The sequence below is a fragment of the Chaetodon trifascialis genome, chromosome 9, assembly GCF_039877785.1.
Source record: "Chaetodon trifascialis isolate fChaTrf1 chromosome 9, fChaTrf1.hap1, whole genome shotgun sequence".
Lineage (NCBI taxonomy): Eukaryota > Metazoa > Chordata > Actinopteri > Chaetodontiformes > Chaetodontidae > Chaetodon > Chaetodon trifascialis.
The window spans coordinates 19,932,759-19,952,329 of NC_092064.1; the positions used below are offsets into that span (position 1 = coordinate 19,932,759).

The following is a 19,571-nucleotide window of genomic DNA, read 5'->3' on the forward strand; positions in this document are numbered from 1 at the left end:
CCATGAGAGAATAAAGTGAGCGAACAGGAGAGAGAAGACATTATTTGCTGGTAGTTTAATCACTGCTATGCACTAAAGCAGAAATATATAACAATAAAACACTCAGCAGATCATCTGCTTTGCAAATGGGCAGTTTGGTTTCCCCCTTTTGTACCGTTTGGCTGTTTGATAATTCATTACACCAAGTGAAACATCAGATTTATGCAACAGTCAATAAAAAGAACAATCAACAAATCTGTCTAATTTACCTAATCTTCAAAGGTTTCAGATGTGGTGCAAATGTGAACATGAATGCATTAAATGGGCTTTAACTTCCTAGTTTAGTTCTTGTGGTTTCATATTTCCTAAGTGTTTGATTGAAAATGGCTTAAATGCATGGAGAAACATAATGAATGCGTCTCTACATGGAACAAAGGGCCACCGAGTGTTTTGATGAGCATGTAAATGATGTGACTCTTAACAGCCTTCACATTCATCATGGGCCAGTTTAAGAAAAATATTTTAGGCTGCTCTGTAGAGTTGGAGTTAGACTGTGCTCTCCACCACTATCATCAGTATCTGCTCCCAGTGTGTTTATTCCCCCAGTGAAATGTGTCATTTTGTGTGGATCTCTTCTACTATAAAACATCCTCAGCCTAACAGCCAGTAAATGCAAGTGTCTCCAAATCAACCCGAACCGAAATCTTCAGGATTATGACGAGCACGGCTGTTTTTCACAAAGGTGTGATTCATTATGACTTAATTTATTGATTCAACCAAGCCATGACTGACCCTTTTGCACACACGCTCTTTAATGATCCCATTAATATTTAATGCCGCAGTGACTCAGTAATGAGTCAGAAAAGCTCTTAATGGAAAGCAGAAAGAGAATAAAGCCAAAAGTCACCATTTTATATGCCGTCTTTTGTACAATGGCAGCAAAAGGCCTGATAATAGTGGCAGATTTCACCCAACAAAAGAAAGAAAAATGACTCCATTCCTTATTAGAAACTGTGGAAATAAAGCACAGTTTTTCAGAATAGCAAAAAGCCGGCCTGTTCATGGAGACTGTGATAGAAGTCAGGGAACCATGAAGGTGTTGAGAGCCAGTCAGTCCTCTCTCCTTTTGAGTGTTTATTCTCTCACACACTTGTTTGTCCATTTTTCTCCACTTTTCTGCTCCCTGTATGTTAGTCTCATCTTTACCTCTTCACCTGCTGTTAACATCGTCTGCCATATTTCTTAGCTTCTCTCTTCCCTTTGTCCATTTCAACCACTCTCCTCCATATTTTTGCTCAGTCTGTGCTGCATTCTACAATCCATCTTTCCGCCTCTCTTTCTGCTCCCTCATCTCTGTTCTCCCACACCTATTCCTCTCTCATATGTCAGGGCATTGATCTAGACCCCTGCTCCTGCGAGGGGGGTGGTACTCACACGAGTAGCACCCACCCAATCATTCCTGATTCCCTGCTTTCCACCTACCTGAAAAAGCATCGATCCGCTTGCAGCGACAGGCATCAGATGAGCCGGGCTGGGTAGCTCAGTAATGCAGATGACACCGCTGAGCAGCAATGAGGCCAGGTGCTGCATTTAAGATATGAATTCTTCCACAAATCAATGCTCAGTGTGTGTGTGTGTGTGTGTGTGTGTGTGTGTGTGTCTGCCTGCCTGATAAATGCACATCAGTCAGCAGCTGATGTAAATGTCAGGGTCATTCACTACACGGAGGTCATTCTGTTCTTCGCTGTCTGCCACCTGTTGCGTTGTGGCCACTGACAGAGAGTAGAATTATCTGAATGCCCCAATCGAGGAAGCTCCTCTATCTCTTGAAATTAAATTCATTTACAACTCATTTGCGTCAACTAATACATTTAGTTTGGGAACATAATGCTGGCCAGATTACATTTTTATAAACATGACAACAACGCATGCAGCAAGAAGGACTGTAAGACAGGAAACTGGGCTGTCCACATTGTGGGGAATTGAATGTATCTGCAGGAAGTTTACTGTTCAATATCCACTCCGATTGATTCATTTAGGAAAGTCACATCATTCAAGCACCACTTTGGTCCAGAATGAAACATCTGAATGACTATTGGATCAATTGCCATGAAATTTTGTGCAGAGGTTCAAGCTCCCCTCAGGATGAACTGTAATCCTCTTCTTGGTCCACTGACTTTTTATCTCACATCATCTGTTCAAAATTTCAATTTGTCAAATTCTTTATGACTTTATTGACATTCCCATTAGCCTCTGATGTACTGCATGTACAAGCTAACATGCAAAACTAAGCAATGCTAAACATTATACCTGCTAAACATCTGACAGTGCTAATATGCTGATGGCAGTGGTTACCTTGTTAAAGTTAGCATGTTAGCATCTAACTTTTGCTATTTAGCATTAGGCACAAAGTACAACTGAAGCTGATGGGAATGTCATTAGTTTTGCGGGTACTTGGTCATTAACCGAAGTAGGTAGGTAGGTAGGTAGGTAGGTAGGTAGATAGATAGATAGATAGATAGATAGATAGATAGATAGATAGATAGATAGATAGATAGATAGATAGATAGATAGATAGATAGATAGATAGATAGATAGATAGATAGATACTTTATTCATCCCCAAGGGAAATTCACAAGTTCCAGCATATTCCACAAATTTTAAGTAAAAGGCATCGCATTCAATATCAGCAAGCAAAGTACAGATGTCCAGTGCAAACAGAGAGCAAGTTTAAATGTCAAGTGTTTACATGAGTTTAAATGAGATGTCCAGAGCTTAAATGTCCAGTGCAAACAGAGTGCAAGTTAAGGTGCACGTCAAACAGAGTGTTGTAGTATTTTACAAATGAAAATTTACACTTGATGGTGGCGCTGCATGAAAATCAGAGGATCATCAATATGACTCATTCGTCCCAAGGAGAAGAATGAATATGAATGAAATTGTGAGTTAAAAACATGTTACCAATATAGTTTCAATGCAGTTGGAGGGAGATCATGAATCACACCCCCCCCAGCTGCTCCCCACATCTTTGATGTGTATACACTGGTGCACTTCCTGGATTAGAGCATGGTCACTGAACACAATCAACAAGTAGTGATATAAATGAATGGGATTTATAGAAAATAGAGATGGTTAAGATCATAAGAACTATACAGTGTGTTGGCTGTGCATGTGTATCTATGTGTGTGTACTGGTAGCTGTTTTCTGCCTGCACATGAGTGTGTCGTCAAAACTATTTGCATAATGACATTTTAATGTGAAACCTAATGTACTTTAAGCTCTACACTGATTCATTGTTGTATTGAAAATGTTGCTCATGTAATGCCGGTGTGGTCTTTCATCATTCGTATATGAAAAAAAAAACCTCACATTTCTCCTTCTCCCTATTCTGTTTGGCATTTTTTTTCACCCCTGTGTTGAGGAGAGTCCGTTCTGTTTCTGCCGTAACTTCAGAGCTTGTTTCTCCAACCAAATCAAATTTCAACTCCTCCCCGATGTGGATGATTCTCCTCCACTTTTCCTCTTCTGGCACAAGCGTTGTTCTCACAGTAGTTTCCTCGTTCCTGCTCCAGCATAAAAACAGATGTTATGAATTTTAGTAAAATAGGTGCTGAGATTTTGAGCGTGATATTGAGAGTGAGGGTCACAGCATCACAGCGTCATTTATTTTCTCTCCAACCGAAATGTCCTCACTCTCCAAAGCTGTCCTCACTATGATCCTCACTATGCAGCAAGTTCACACACACGAGTTTTTTTTTTGTAAAGGTCTTTCACAACTCAGCGTAACATTGTGAGACTGTAAACCTTCTGTTTCTGTCACGGCTTATCAGTTTCATAATCACATCACATCTCCCCAGCCACCACCCACCTGGCTGGCTTCACGACCCCAACCTCCCTGCTTTTCTCTTCCTCCTCCTCCTCTTCCTCCCCCTCTGCTGGGGGAGCTTTTGTGTTCGCTGACTGTTTCACTCGCAGAGTCCATGTAAATACACACACACATACGGACACACATGCAGCCTCTGTAATGTTGTTACGCCCCTGCATTACACATGATCCCGTACAACAGTGTACCCACCCCCTCTAAATCAAACATAGCAAATTTCCCCACAGGGAATTGCAATACACAAGGTGTGTGTGCTTGTTTTTGCTTGGTTGGTGTTAAGGATTTGTGTGTTTGTGTGGGCTGTGCTCAGTAGCGGTATGCAGTAGTAGCTTCAATAATGATGATAGATTAGGTCATAGCCATCAGGTCATAATGGGTATTGAACCTGTGTTTCCTCATGAGCAGATTCCTCTAATGCAGGAAGGGAAGACACAAATGCATTTTATATTTAGAAGCATGATTGAATTCACATTGTCCATTAAATAATTGCATTATTTGTTTTGTTTTCTCGTATTGTTTAGGAGCCTCGTGCAGCAGTGCTTCTCATTATTGTTAGCTGTTCCCAGGACAGTATGAGGTTCATGTGAAGTGCGGCCATAGACTGTAGGTAAAGATGGATGAAGTGTCTCCACGTCCAATGTACAAAAATAAAGCAAAAATATTCCGGATATGGCCGCTGACATCTTGTGCTGGTGACATCATTTTGAGCAAGATGCTGTTTTCAAAATCACCTGCTAGACTAGCAGCATGTACTGATTTGGCCAAAATGCCAAAAGCAGAATCTTCAGTAAGTAAAACAACAAAGATTTAATCTTTTACTCGGTTTTACTCAATTCAAACCACGTCGCTAACCATTCTGACTTCATTTAGGTTCGACTACAAGAATGTGAAGTATCTGCAAAAGCGTCATAATCAGTGACTAACAGAAGCAAGTACTCAGTGAAGTCTCTCCAGCCTCTTCAGCCAATAAATAGAATAGGACACCGTAATAACACTCAAAGAGGGGTCACAAGCAAGCACAATAGCTCATTTTGTTTATAAGCACCAGGGCTATTGATAGGTTGATTGACAGTGAGATAGACCAGTCGTTTCATCTGCAAGCTTCACCAAAACAGTGAGCAGGACATCGGCAAGGACTGGGTTAAACTTGTCACATTTTTTTGCTGCTGTCAAATCTTCTACTTTCTTTCCTCTTTCCCACAGTGGCTGATATGTTGTGCCAGGTAGCAGTTTCCAGAGATAAGGACAGTCTACAGTAGATGGTGAATTTTCTCACCGATTCCCTGTTTCTGTAGTTTGATAACGAGGTACGGCTAATCTCTTTCAAACTGTCATACCCCCTCTCTTTAGTTGCAGGTTAGGTACCTATCATCATGGTCCAAGCTGGAGGAAAGTGCAGTTGAGTCAATTTTGTAGCACTGCATCACCTCTATGGAAACAGGACACCTCCAGTCAGTCCCAGAGGACGACAGAATGTGATACCTTTGTGATGTGGGTGAGGTTATATTCCAGAGTCCATTTTATTATGAGCTTCAAGTCAAGCCTTTGTTGAAAATGTCAGCCGGACATCCCAATGTATTTGGTAAGATAGATGAATGTAGACTACAGTACATATGTTTGTGCATGTTTGACTTGACTTGAGAGCATTTATGTTTTAGTTTATATCTGATATACTATGTTTTGACATGTAAGCAGTGTCCCGTTAGCCCATACAGGCTGGGTGTATGAAACTCTTTGATTTCCATAGTTGCCCAAGTACATTGTTTTTGTGGGAGAGCAGTAAAATAGACAAAGCTAGAAAATCCATAGTATAAATGCATGTTTTTGTGATTTTATCAACAAATCCTCATACCTGAAGGACTGAATAGGTCAATTGCCAATGACTCCCAGAAGAAGAAAAGAAAGATCATCACAAAAATCTCACTTTGTAAACTCAAGTTAAAGTGGTTGAAGCTGCTTCTTAAAAATGACTGTATAGCTACATCTCCAGTGCCACAAACAGAGCTAAATTAACAGCATTGAACAAGATAATTCGTCCACGCATGGCATCTGACACAACAGGTTACAATCACACCTACGGGCAATTTTAGAGTCTCCAATTAACCTGACCTGTGTGTCTGTGGGAGGAAACCTGAGCAGCACTGGGATCATGAGAGATTAATCCCAGCACACTTAATGTGCCCCCCTGGTTTGTACATTAAAACCATCTGAGACAAGCAGCCTCTAGTAATACCTTGTAGTGCCGTCTGTAGTACTTAGAGGATGCAAAAATCAATGCAAGACTGGAAAACCAGTGGAGGGACTTTGTGTTTGCGTTTTATCTCAGCACTTCTGGCTGCACTGATTTGAATCAGTTGTACGCCAAACACCAGCTCCAGTCCGCCAGAAAAATACTTAAAACTGAGTAACGTTAATGCCCTTTTGTTTGTCTATCACTCATTTTTCAGAGGAACACACATCTTCTCTCCCTTGGTTTGAGTTGAGTTGTATTTCTACACTATCAGGTAAAAATCCACGGTTGAAAGCTGGCTGAGCGACCGCCATGCTGCTGCAAAATGCACAGGCATGTGGTTTAATTAAATGTAGAGAATCTCCCCTTTAACACAGATACTTGAGAGTTTATTTAGCAACATTTCTCCATCTGTTTTTCCTTTGCCCCCTCTGACATCTCAGCCTCCAGTTTCTAAAGAGCATCTTTCCTCTGACTCCTGAAAGTCCTCAGCTCTGGAGATGCTTGTTTTAATTGCAGCCTGTGAGTGTTACTATTTCTAGTGTTGGTTTTTGGCTTGGAGTGCGCTCCCTCCCTCGAAGTGCTGTTTGCCAAAGCTCCTCCACCCTCAACCAAAATTTGAAAGTGTTGTGTAAGTTCTCCTAGTTTTCTGTCTTTCCTTTGTTCTCCTTAAACCATCTTTTTTTTCTTTGTTTCCCTCCTTTATCTCTTGCAATTTCCTTTCTTTCACATCTCCCTCCCAGTGTCCAAGCTGATGTACTTTTATGTCCACTGAAAACATAGCTGGAATAATGATATCCCTCTCAAAGTGAGGTTAACTCAACATGGACAGTCAAAGCCAAGGCAAAGGACATGCATGATGGAGGTCAAAGCTAGTAAGATAACTCATTCACGTAGGGATGAATCAGTTTAACTGCCCTCTGTCCTCTTTACCCTTGAACCAGTGGTCATTGAGAGGCATGTGGAGTTAGTGGTCTGATGTAGCTGTCAATTATTGGGAGACAAGGGGAGGTCTCAGTGACAGTGACACTCACACTCACCCTCTTATACTGTCTTGGAAGATGTTGCAGTAGAAAAAGAGGTTGTTAGTGAGGAGGTGGTTGTTAGCAGAGACTTAATCAGGTACAACACACACATCTGCATTTGAGTGGTGTCCAAAAAAAGATATCACTCACTGTGATTGAGTGGCTGCAGAAACGCTAAATATCATTCTGAATGAATTTCTAAGGTTAAGACCATTCCGACCGAACGTGGTTTCTGATTTTCTTGGTGTGATTGTGGAGATATCCTTCAAAGACGCATTTGGTTTCAGGTAAATCTCAGGTTTAAAGAAGTGGATTTTCAGCATTGGCATGGTTAGATTTAGTGTAAGACTCACAATGGACAAAATCAGTGCAGCAGAACAATACATTACCCACAGTGCAATTCAACCACCAACAGGTCAGTCACAGATCAGGGTGTCATATGCCAGTAATGCTAATGTATGCTAATGTAACCTCGATCCATATACTGCATGGAACGGTCATCATGGTATAAGTCTAAAATGCTAGAAGAGGGACTTTAAATAGCAAAGCTTATGAATGACTGCAGGAAATCTGAGTAACAATGTCGGAATGGAAAGGGAGGGATGAGTGAGTGTGTTGTGTCTGTCCTCACTCTCTCGTACAGTTTAGTAGTTAAGCGTTATCTGTGCTGTCAGTTTGTCATTACCCGAGTCAGGCAAATATCAGTAATGTTTGAGGGATGAGCTCAGATTCTGTCTCCGAATCATCAGGCAACTGGACTCAGGACGATCAATAAGCAGAGCAAACACACAAAGGACGGGTAATATATTTACAGAGTGAGCAGTGGGAGACAGAGATACTGTGAGATGTAGAAGGAGATAAATGGCTGCAAGATAGAGACTGAAATGGAAGCAATTGACCTGAGTTAAAGTGGAGGAAGCAGAATCGGCTCTGTGTCCTGTCAGTGTCGTGGTACCCTGACATCAGATTGATACGCTCACACTGTGTCTATATAATAATAATAATAGTGCCTGTTTTATCAGGATCAAAGATGGACTTTCTGATTGTGACAGTGAAAGAGAAACCTGGATGGCGTTCTTATGTGAGTGGGTAAATGCTACTGCTGTAGGACCAAAGATGGAGGAGGGTTGAAGCTTAATGTAGAGAAGAATCAACCAGGACTTCCGGGATGTTTGTCTTTTATTAAATCACGGTAATATGCTAAGTAATATAGGTAACATCATGATCGGTAAACATGAAAGCTGGCACTATCAGGTCTGGTACGTTAGCAAATGCTGTCGAATGATTTCATGTATGATGTTGCAAACAATTTGGCATTTTTGTGTTTATCTATCTATGTATAATAAGTGCAACTGCATGGTCACGTGATATTATATTGCTGCAGGTGACACAGAATATTGAACGTACATTGATTCAGGCAGATCACTTGTATTGGCTGATTTGCATAACTGCTTCATTCATGCTATACAGTCCTTGGATCATTCATCAGCTGTTTTGCTAGCAGCTGACTATTTACGTCCAGTCATGTTCTTACAGGTGTTACAGTAATTATAACTTCACACATCTCACTATTATTCTGCTGATAATTCATGCTGACACCATTTGCTGCCGGAGCTCACAAATGTTGTTGAATTAACAAAGATATGACATATGTGTTTGTAAAGGGCAGATTGACCTTTTCCACCAAATACAAGCATGTAACCATCACCTTCTTAACTGAAATGTCTTTGGCTGGAATTGGGAAGTGTTGAATGAGCTCGTGCCGATCTGCTTTGTTTCTCTGCATTGTTTGAGTCACTCTGGTTTAATTTTCTCTGGGCAAACATGCCAAATTGTTCCCAGTAAACTGCCAACTGTGGGAATAATTCTAATCAAAATGGTCCAGGTGCTCTGGTGGTTGATGCATGCAGCGTGTGCGTGCAACTACAGTGCCCCAGTTTTCAGTCCTTTTGAGGGCCTTTCTGGTTGCATTTAAAGGATAATGTGGTGTTTTTCTATAGTTCTCATATAAAAGAAATCTAATGAAAGGACCAAAACAGACAGCTTTCATTTGGTTGATACAAAAGACATCAACTTTTTTAAATGGGTCACAAAGATAGTTTCATTTTTAGGAAAAGTCAGGCCATTTCCTAGGCACCTTATCATGCTGTTGGCTTATAATTTGCAAGTAAAGGTAACAATAGGTCAGAGATCCATAGATCTATCCTTAAGGAAACATTTGTTACATATTGTTACATTTTGTTTTATCTTCTCTCTGCACTTCTTCCAGCTTCCTCACTTCCTCCATTCCTTCCTGCCTCGTAGCATCTCTCTCGCTCCCGTTTTCCCTCCGCCACTTTGAAACAATCTGAAGCTGGTGAGAGGACCGACTGCACACATCGCCATAGCAACACAGTCTTAATGATGGCAACAAGCGTGACCTGAAGATTTCATTTCGTCTGGGAGAGGGATGGGGTGTGAAGCCACAGCTCAATTGACTCCTCAGTTTTGCCCTCTAATTTGCTTCCCTCTCCCTTCTCCTCGACTTATTCATCAGTGCCTGCACTCTTCCTCTTTTCAGGCAGCCAATAATGAGGCTGAATAGACACTTGATCGAGCAGGTTGGCCTCCTCTGTTTGGTAACCATGAGAGGGAAATCTAATCTAACCCCTTAACACACATGCATTCCACACATACATACACGCACACACACTGAATGCACAGCCCAGAACTAAGATCAGTTTTATGTCATTATGTCTGTGTTGTTGACACCTCCACGTGTTTCTGGACTTGCGCAAACATGCACCAGTGTTCAGGAAAAATCCAGAAATTAAAAGTTCCTTCCTTTATTTACAATGAAGTACCCTCATTTAAAAGTTACAGTGCATTTAGACTATAATTAAAACAGGTCACCTGTGTAAATGATTACATTCATACTCTGCACACACGCACACGCACACACACACACACACACACACACACACACACACACACACACACACACACACACACACACACACACACACACACACACACACACACACACACACACACACACACACACACACATGCAGAGCACTACTGTACTTGTTCATTTTGTCCTGAGGGCCTCAGCCCACCACTTCAGATCAGTCTCTGACCCTGACAAACTCACTATATGCTGCATACATTCTGCCATCAGCAGCAGAATTATTGACAGGAGACACAATTTTATTCAAATGTATACCGAGGATATGATAATGATGCAAGTGTTTGTTTGAGAATTACTTGTGAATTATTATTTTTATTTCTTTTTCATATTTAGTTCTTTCTGTAGAATTTGATGTCCCACGTTTCAAATACTTCACACGAGAAACAGAACATGGCAGCTACTACTGGACAAAAACTCAATAGGGTATCTTTAAGAAGCATCACGACCATCTGCCTGGCTGTCTTTGTGCTCCAGGGATTTAAGATGCTGAACATGTAATTCACACTTGTCTGGTTTGAGTTGGGTCAGGGACCTTTGTAGCATATCATCCATCCTTTCACTCACTTCTTTTCCTGTCATCGCTCTCCTATCAAAAAAAAAAACACCTGCCTGTGCTCCAGTCATCTTACATTTAAATGAATGAATCTTTGGCAGCAGGATATAAAATGACCTTCTGTGCACCAGTTAGCACTCTACACGTCCACCTCTTTGTCCTGCTGAGCTCTATGTACCACAGGCTGATGTTCACTGATATGTCTGGTAAGAAGATTAAATGCTTGTAGAGCATTACTGATGAGTGTATAATAGGTTCACTATCTCCACTGAGCTGTTATAGCTTTACGTTATCATACAGGCTGGTCATAGGATTTATCATAGCTAGTGTTTGGCCTTAGCTGCTGATTAGGATTCATATGATTGGTGCCTTATTATAATAGTGGATCCTCGCCTTTTTATTGTTTGTTTGTGTGTATGAGTTTCCATGCTCATCCCCTGAACTGCCACTTAGGGTGTCCATATAATGTGGATTTGTAGTGCAGCTGTGCCCTACAATATGATTACCGCTTAATGCTTAAGCTTCCTCCCTAAAATGTAATATGTGCAAATGTTATGTTTTAATGATTAATGATTTTGCGATCGAAGTCTTCCTCATACTGTGAAATCAAATTATCCACAGAGGCTCTGTCTGGAATTGGATGCAGATGTTTGCAGTGGTTGGTTTCAGTTCAGTGGTACGACCACCCCCCCACCCCCCATTTGAGTTTCTCATTTAAGCAGCTTGTAGAAACAGGTAACGTGCACAAACAAACTCATTATAAAGTACCACTGCAGGCAGTTTGGTTTGATTGGATAGTTTGACTTGAGCAACTTTTAAAAACCATTTTTTATGTCTGCAGGATTCCTGGGGCTTGTTAACATATGGAGATTTGGTTCTCTCTTATGGCATTCTGATGATAAATGACTTTCTCACTTCTTTGCAATGTGCTAAAAATGGCAATTAATGCTCCAGGGTAAAGTGTGTGTGAGACAGTGTGTGAAAGCCACTCGTTTTTTTTTCTCTCCTTCTTGTTCTTCTCGTCTTCCACACATTTTTCTCTTCTCTCTGTAGTGAATAAATAGTCAACAAACCCTCTGTTTAGCATGAATAAGCATCTAATAAATGGTTTACAGCACACTATAATGTTGTACGCAAATATAAAGGTTTGTTAATGCATTTGTACAACTCTAACTGACCCTGTGGGCACCATAGGTGGATAAACACATGACCACGGTTTTAATAATATAAGGCCACTTGGAGAGCGCAGATCTCCACCAAGGTCAACTTCTATGTCCACCATATGTCTGGAAATATTTCCCAAACTATTAGAATTATGTCAGAATGCAGTTGTGTCTGTCTGAAGCCTCATCATCTCAGCTGTGCGTTGATTGTGCACATTTACGTACATTTGTGAAAACCACGAAACAATTATCATGTATGTGTGCGCATATCAAATGCTTAGACTGAAATAACATCATGAACATGGCAGCTTACCATCAATTGTCATTGTTGACAAATGCAGCGCATTAATAAACACTTGAAATGTCCTTATATGTGCTTAGAAGTACATTACAGTGTGTCATAAAGCGTTTCTTTAATGTTGATATAGTTCTTATAAATGTGAAATTAGGGAAGTGATAGTAAAGTGTTACCTGATGTGTTACCCACTAAACCCACAAACTAATACTGTAAAAGCATTCAATGCAAATGTCATTTGTGACTTTATGCAGTGTGTCCTCTTGTCTGAAAGGTGTGATTACAGAATATACATTGTTAACTTCTTTAAGATTAGGCCTTAATATAAATTGTGCAATTTGGATGTGATTACAGGGACCTGTAGCTGTCTACTGATACATAGCTGATAATTGCTGCAAACTGTGCATCTGCAGTCACTGTAATTAAGTGAAATAGCTTGAGCATCAAATAAGACTCACCACCTGTTTTTATGGTTTTATGATTTGAAAATCCACAATAATCAATTTTCCTCTATTCTGATTTTCCATGCAATTATAAAAGAAGTTCACTGGACAAGATTAGTCGAGATCAAGTGTATCTCCTCCACCAAAGAGAATAATGTTGTGTTTTAACTCATTTCCTCTGTTGCAAATGGTTTCCACCAGAAACAAGCTGCTAATATCTCACTTAAAGGCGACTTCTTTGAAATGCCAGAATAATCACAACACCTGTTACTGATGTTTGAGACGAGTCTCAGTTGATCTGAGGGGTTTAAAGCTAATTAGCCCGACCTACTGTGCAGTGCTGGATGAATGTGTTTACAGTGCAGTCTCCCATGTGTCATAATCAGAAGTGTGCCTTAAAATACGTTTGTGAAACTTTTTGGTTTGACTGTCGCTGTAATGAGCGACAGAAGGGAGAAAAGATTAAAAGGAAAAGACGGTCGGTTCTTCAGTGTGTCTAAAGCAACGTGATGTGACAGCCACTCCAGCCGTCCTGCAGTGCTGCCGCCTTTTGAAGATTACACTGGTGACAAGAGCTGTGTCTACACATGCACGAAGGTGGAAGATGCAAGTTTTTCAATCACTGACCCAAAAAGAAACCCCGCAGCAGCGACATGCCCCAGCATTTACATTTGAAGCCTAAAAAAAAGACTATTTTGTAAGTGTTTGGATGCATTGGTAATGCACAAGTCAGTTTATTTTAGCACGGCAGAGGAACTCACACTAAATAAGTCATGCAGCACCGGCTCAAGTTAAATAAGGGGATCAGAATGCTTCAAACTAGGTGCTTGTGTCCCATCTGTTCAGTATCAGAAATGGAGGGTTTGTGTTTGACAGTTTGTGTAACTTTCCAAAATGCAGCTATTGGCCAGCAGGGCGGAGGAGAAACATCAGCATTTTTTCATTCTTCATACACTTACTTCTGAAATATTGGAAAACAGAGAAATTTCGCCTTTAAAATTTTTCTTTCAAAACCTTGTTTTATTTGGCCAACAGTCTGAAACTCAAAGATATTCGGTTTACTGTCACATATAGACGACAAAGCAGCAAATCATCAAACTTTAAGAAACAGAAGCATACTTTATTTTTATCACGCACACACAACATCATGCACAAATGCACACGCCATGCTTCGTGAAATTCTTATTTCTCCGCATTTGACCAATCCATCGTCTGCCTTCCTCCGCGGCAGACTAGCAGCGGTGGGCTGCCAGCCGACAGCGGTGCCCGGGGACCCTCGAACCCTCAAACCCTCAAACCAGCAAATTTGGCATTTTTGCTTGAAAAATAACTAAAATACTCAATTACCAAAATAATTGCAGATTAATAACGTGTTGATTGGTCACTGTTATCCCTGGTTTAAATGATGATCTCGTCTCTCCCCTCTCCAAGACGGCAGGATTCTTGTATTGCATCCAAGTGTAACTTTTGCCTTCAGATGTGTTTGAGCAACATATTGTATGAACAAGTTCGTTGCCAGCATGCCTCGGCCTTAATATTAAAGTACATTTTTCTACGTATTTAGTGTTTCTGCCTTTTGACTCCCCCTCAGGATGTGTCCTGACCTCCATGAAAGACCCTTTTTTTCTCCATTTATTTGGGCTGCTTTATTCAGTGAACTGTATAGTTGTGCTTTGAGACTCTCTTGTGCATTTGTGCCCCCTGGAAAAGAACAGTTCCCATTTAGAAAACTGTTCGCTGATTTGATTAGTCATAATTCAGCCCAGCTGCACCTTCTGAGAGCGTATTCCTGCTGGTGACAGTACATTCATCCTGACTGTGCTGCAGTCCATCATTATTTCACTTGTTCTGGTCTCCCGTCTACCATCATCATCATATGTCTTTATATACAGCAGGTGTGTATTTTTGAGACTGTGGACCTGGCTAGACAGAGGACAGTGGACTGCAGACAGAAGTGAAGGACGCTGATTTGCTCTATACAAAAGAGAAAGTATGAAGAAGGACAAGATGTGCCGCTGTGGGCTGCAGCTGATGAATTGTTTGTCCCTGTTGGGAGACGTTTAGGTTTGTTTCTTGTGTGTCAGTATTGATTCTGTCTCTCCGAAACTGGCTGGCGCAGAGGTCCGTATAACCTGTGAGTTAGTATGAAGCGTATGTCCACTAATCTCGTCTCGTCTTTTCTCTCCTCTCCTCAGAAACTAAGGCTGAGCTGGAGGATCTTATGGCAGACATCAAGAAGTTGGCCAACAAAATACGCTCCAAGTTAAAGAGTGAGTACAATTCTGCCATTTTCTCCTGGTGCAACGAATCATTACGTTCTGTATCAGTCATCAATCAAAGCCTCTACTTCAAATATTATGAAAGAAGAAAAACAAGCTAATCATTGTGTTTGAAGTTGCAGCTAGAAAATGTTTTACATAATAATTGTTTGTCATACAATTAATTGTTTTTGTCCTCTTTTGGCTCCAGTATGAGGGATTTTCTTAATAATTCTGTTAGAACTGAAACAATTACCTAAGTAATCGAATAGTCAATTGACAAAAACTCAATTATTTCCATCCCTTTTCATGCAAAAAAGATAAATATGTATCTGAGCATCTGATGCTTTTCCTTGTTTTACATTATAGCAAAATAAATATTTTGGGGTTTGGACATCCAATTGGGATCTAGGAATCGTAACAGGCATCTTTCGCTGTTTTCTGAGGTTTTTATAGACCAAAGGATTAATCAAGAAAGTAAAAGGCAGATTAATCAAGAATGAAAAGAATCATTAGGTGCAGCCCTGAAATCTGTATTACAGTATTATGATGCTCTTTAGCTTTTATGTGATGTGACGGCTTGGGTGCTTTCTCAGCAGAGGAGAGAGGAACGAGTGACATGTAAAGAGACAGTGAACTGTATAGCACCTGGCAGCTAACAGACAACTCAGTTTGCACCGGTGAATTCTGCACTGCAGTGGGCAGAGTGATCGGTGTCACTCGGTAGCGGCTGTGATTCATATGCACAAGCACATACGTGTCTTTTTCACACTTCATGCACACAAACTGACTCATGTTACAGTAACATACTGTGTGCAGGATGTGTAGCCAGTCCTGGATCACAGCCCAGACATGTACAAGGACATGCTTATTGTGTGTGTGTGTGTGTGTGTGTGTGTGTGTGTGTGTGTGTGTGTGTGTGTGTGTGTGTGTGTGTGTGTGTGTGTGTGTGAGGCCTGTAATCTTGTTATTCTCAGATTTTTCTGGCACCCTCCCACTTTTCCTGCTGTGCTCGTCCACATTACCTGCTCTTAATCTTTTGCACTTTGCTTCTCATCTCCCTCGTTCTCCCTTTTTCTGGCCTGCTGTATGAAGATTAGTGCCGCTCCTGAAATCCTGTGGCATGAAAATTTCTGTTCCCTCCACGAAATTTATATTTTCTTGTGACTCCCCGCAGGTGTTGAAGAATTGGTCTCAGAGATAAAATATCTTTGTACAGTATCTTACAGGAAAGTAGAGCACAACTTCGGTACAGAGAGCTGGAAGATAATAGCCCCTATCCCTCATCCCACGGCCTTCAGATACACACACACGCATAGTATACACACAGTGTTGCATACACATATATGTACACTGATACACACACTTGACACAAGCGCTATCAGGCAGAACAGGCTCTGCATCACAGGCCACTAACTGTGTCACTCCAGTTCACATCAGCTGTTGCCACAGGATACCACTGTGTGCGTGTGTGTGTGAGTAGGTGACCTCATCCTGGTCAAACTGCACCCTGGGATCAATCCTCAGGAAGGACTGACATCATTTATTGTATGTGTTGCTTTGCGATTCACAGTCAATCTAATAGATTCAGTGAGTGAATCTCTTCAGAAACAGATGACGGGTGGTTCAGGTGGTGATCTGGGTAGATTTAAATATTGAAAATAATATATCTTTAGCAAAACAAAGTGCAAGTTAAGTCAATGGGCCTCATGCCAGAACATTTTTATTGTCTTGTTATATTTTCTAAATTGCTTTTAGGAACTTGATGAAAGTTTCAAAATCGGCACAATACGAGGCTAGTTGTTATTTGTGGGAGTTTTAAGTCACAAAATGTCACTTAAGAGTAAGAAAAGAGCTTTAAGGAATCATAATTCTTAAGCCAAACAAGTGTTTTCAACCTGTGGAGAAGAGAAATCAGACCATGACACCTATGACAGGTTTGGACCACTTCACACCGTGAATGTTCTTGGTGAATGCAACGAGCTCTCTTTAAAAACTTGTATGTGCCACTTCAGAACAAATCTGTTCAGTCAGGCGGTTCTTGCATGAGGTAAATCACAGTATGTTACAGTGCAGAGTGCTTAATAAATACAGCCTGACTTGCCTCTCCAAGCACTTGCATCCAAGAACCTTTTATAGGGGTGCCAGAGGTTTGTTTGGCATGCAGATATACATTAAAAAACATTTTTAAAGACAAATATGCTGTGTGTTTTGAAGCCAAAGACATTTTTCTACACAGTAAAGTTATTAACTTACAAATGCTCATACACTTAAAGTAGAGTTGTAGGTGGAAACTGCCTGAATCTGTGAAGACACACATTTAATTAGCTAAAGTAGTCCATTTATTTATTCCCACAAAGGTTTTGGCACCGTACTGATACCCAAAATGATCTCGTTTATTATTATGCGAGTTCCTTGGTTTGTACATGACTTTTATGCAATTGACAAGATGATGCTCAGGGTCTAAAAGAATCTGTGCCAAGAAAGCAACGCAATGGAAATCAATCAATTAATTGATTTTAATGAAGTTATGCATAAGTATCAGGTTTTAAGAGAGATAATAGAACTACCATACTCATACTCATAAACTTGAAATTGCTTGCCTTACATGCTTTGTTCACTGATGTTGTGGTGTACAGTAAGTGAAGCTGTTCACTCATTGGCTTAAGCTGTTTGCATAGACAGGGACGTGTGCAGTGTGGACAGTAAAAACAGCCACAGGTGTGGACATCTCACAAAGTGTCCCTGAATGTGCAGCAGCAGGCGGTTTCATCCCTGTTTGAATGACAGAAAAATGGAGAAATGGAAATGAGCAGGCTCTTACATCTCTGTGTTAGTCAGTAATTGATTGAGTACTTCACATGTCCTCACACCGACAGTCTCTTTAATTTACGTCATTATGCTCGGCAGCGGCTCCTTTACAATGACTTCCTGAGGTGAGAGTGTGAGGGAGCCGTGAGGAAAGTGCTTCTTACGGGCAAAAGCTTTTTTCTTTTTAAAAAAAATCCTCTGAAGAATAAAGAAAAGAGCAAAGTCATCCCAGTAATTTACACCTTGATAAATTTCTTAATAGTCAGGCTTCTACCTCACACCCAGTTATTCTCTGTCCATCAGAGTGACTGATTTGACGTGTGATTAGTTAACATTTGTGTCACGCTGCAGCTCGAACATGTAAGGCTCTCTCAGTATAATACCATATTATCATACTGCAATATAAGAACCCCATCTAGCTGCACACTTTATCGCAGGTGTTGAAGTTCTGTTTTCCTTTCACGTTTTATGTGGACGATCTGTCTCTCAGCACGTCCAACACTTCAGTTCAGAGAAAGATTTCTTGACACCTACTGATCAGACTGCTGTTACTTTTTATGTGAATATTCATGGAAGATTTTTGGTGATGATTTTGACCTCGAGCAGGTTCTCTCGTGCAACCATCCACTCAGTCTCTCCTTTGACCAGCAGGTGACGAGGTAGCTCAAAGAGAAATGGCTGGATTTCCATGAAAACTTCTCTTGATTTTGTGGTTGAGATGACCCCCTGATCTGTCTGGTTTCACCACCCTCAGGTCAAAAAGTCAACTTTGCACACAAAGTCCTTTATCTCATTATCTACTTGGCGGGTTGCCATGAGGTTTTCAAGGACATCTCTGCTCTCATCAATACAATTCTTCATTCTTCATGAGTATTTGGTGCAAGTGTACCACCCTCAGATTCACACTTTCAGACCCACCCAACACTTTTAGTTTGTGTGGTATAATGAACCTCTGGAGCAGCCAACGGCACGGTAGTTTTTATTTTTCTTGTTCTTGGTGCTGGTTTTCAAGAAGAACGCTCACTCTGTAACTGAAGGCATATTTTTGTGTATCTTCTCAGGTATTCAGCAGACCATTGAGCAAGAGGAAGGCCAGAACAGGTCATCAGCTGACCTGAGGATACGCAAGACACAGGTAGAGTTCAGGAGAGAGAGCAGCAGAGTCCTGTTTGCATACTGCGTACTACATGTACACAATATGTATTATAGTAATGTCATAGTTTTTGCTGTCAGTTTCAAACCTGCTTTACTGTTGTGTACAAACAGGAAATGATGCAATACGTGCACCAGCAAATTTGAAATGTCACTGTCAATTAAACTGGAAAAGCAAATTGTCTATGTAAAAGTGTAATACTTATTGTTTGTTTGCCAAAATCTTTCTGATGCTGTCTCACTTCTGCCTGCACTTTATTTTAATTTTTGCACCTTTTTATTTCTTCTGTTTACTCTGCACACTGACTGCTTTGACTGTGCTTGCTTTTGTTCTCAGTGTGAACACACCCCATGCTTAAAACTTGCATGGATGCACAGCTCAAGTGTTAATGCATGCTTACACCTGCTCATTTACCATTTAAATGACTTATTAAGTTGGTCTCTGCTGCTGCCATCGAGCAGGTTTTTAATGAAATTCATGTGTCTCGCCGCATCAACAGCACTCCACGCTGTCCCGCAAGTTTGTCGAGGTGATGTCAGAATACAACACCACCCAGTCGGACTACAGGGAGCGCTGCAAGGGACGCATTCAGAGACAGCTGGAGATTAGTGAGTAGACCTGGGAGACTAAACCCTCTGCCACCTTTCATACTGACTGCACACATGTTAACACTGCGTGATCTACGGGAAAACATCTGCACCTCTTCTCAGTCTCAGTGTTTGGTTACTGTGCAGTTTTCAAGTTATTTTTAAAAACACTGGTGTTGCGTCAGAGGCTCATGAGAACACCTGTGCCAGTTAAGTGAGTAATAAACTTTAAAACACATAT

The 19,571-nt window shown here is 40.9% G+C and overlaps 1 protein-coding gene across 2 annotated transcripts in view; it reads left to right on the plus strand.

Moving 5' to 3' along the window:
- stx1a (syntaxin 1A (brain)) overlaps positions 1–19,571 on the plus strand; it is a 50,097-nt gene that overhangs the window by 17,619 nt on the left and 12,907 nt on the right. For both annotated transcript variants that reach the window (XM_070970075.1, XM_070970074.1), the window contains exons 4-6: positions 14,717–14,791; positions 18,652–18,725; positions 19,243–19,351. In XM_070970075.1, coding sequence (XP_070826176.1) covers positions 14,717–14,791; positions 18,652–18,725; positions 19,243–19,351 — 258 coding nt within the window. The remainder of the gene's footprint in view (positions 1–14,716; positions 14,792–18,651; positions 18,726–19,242; positions 19,352–19,571) is intronic.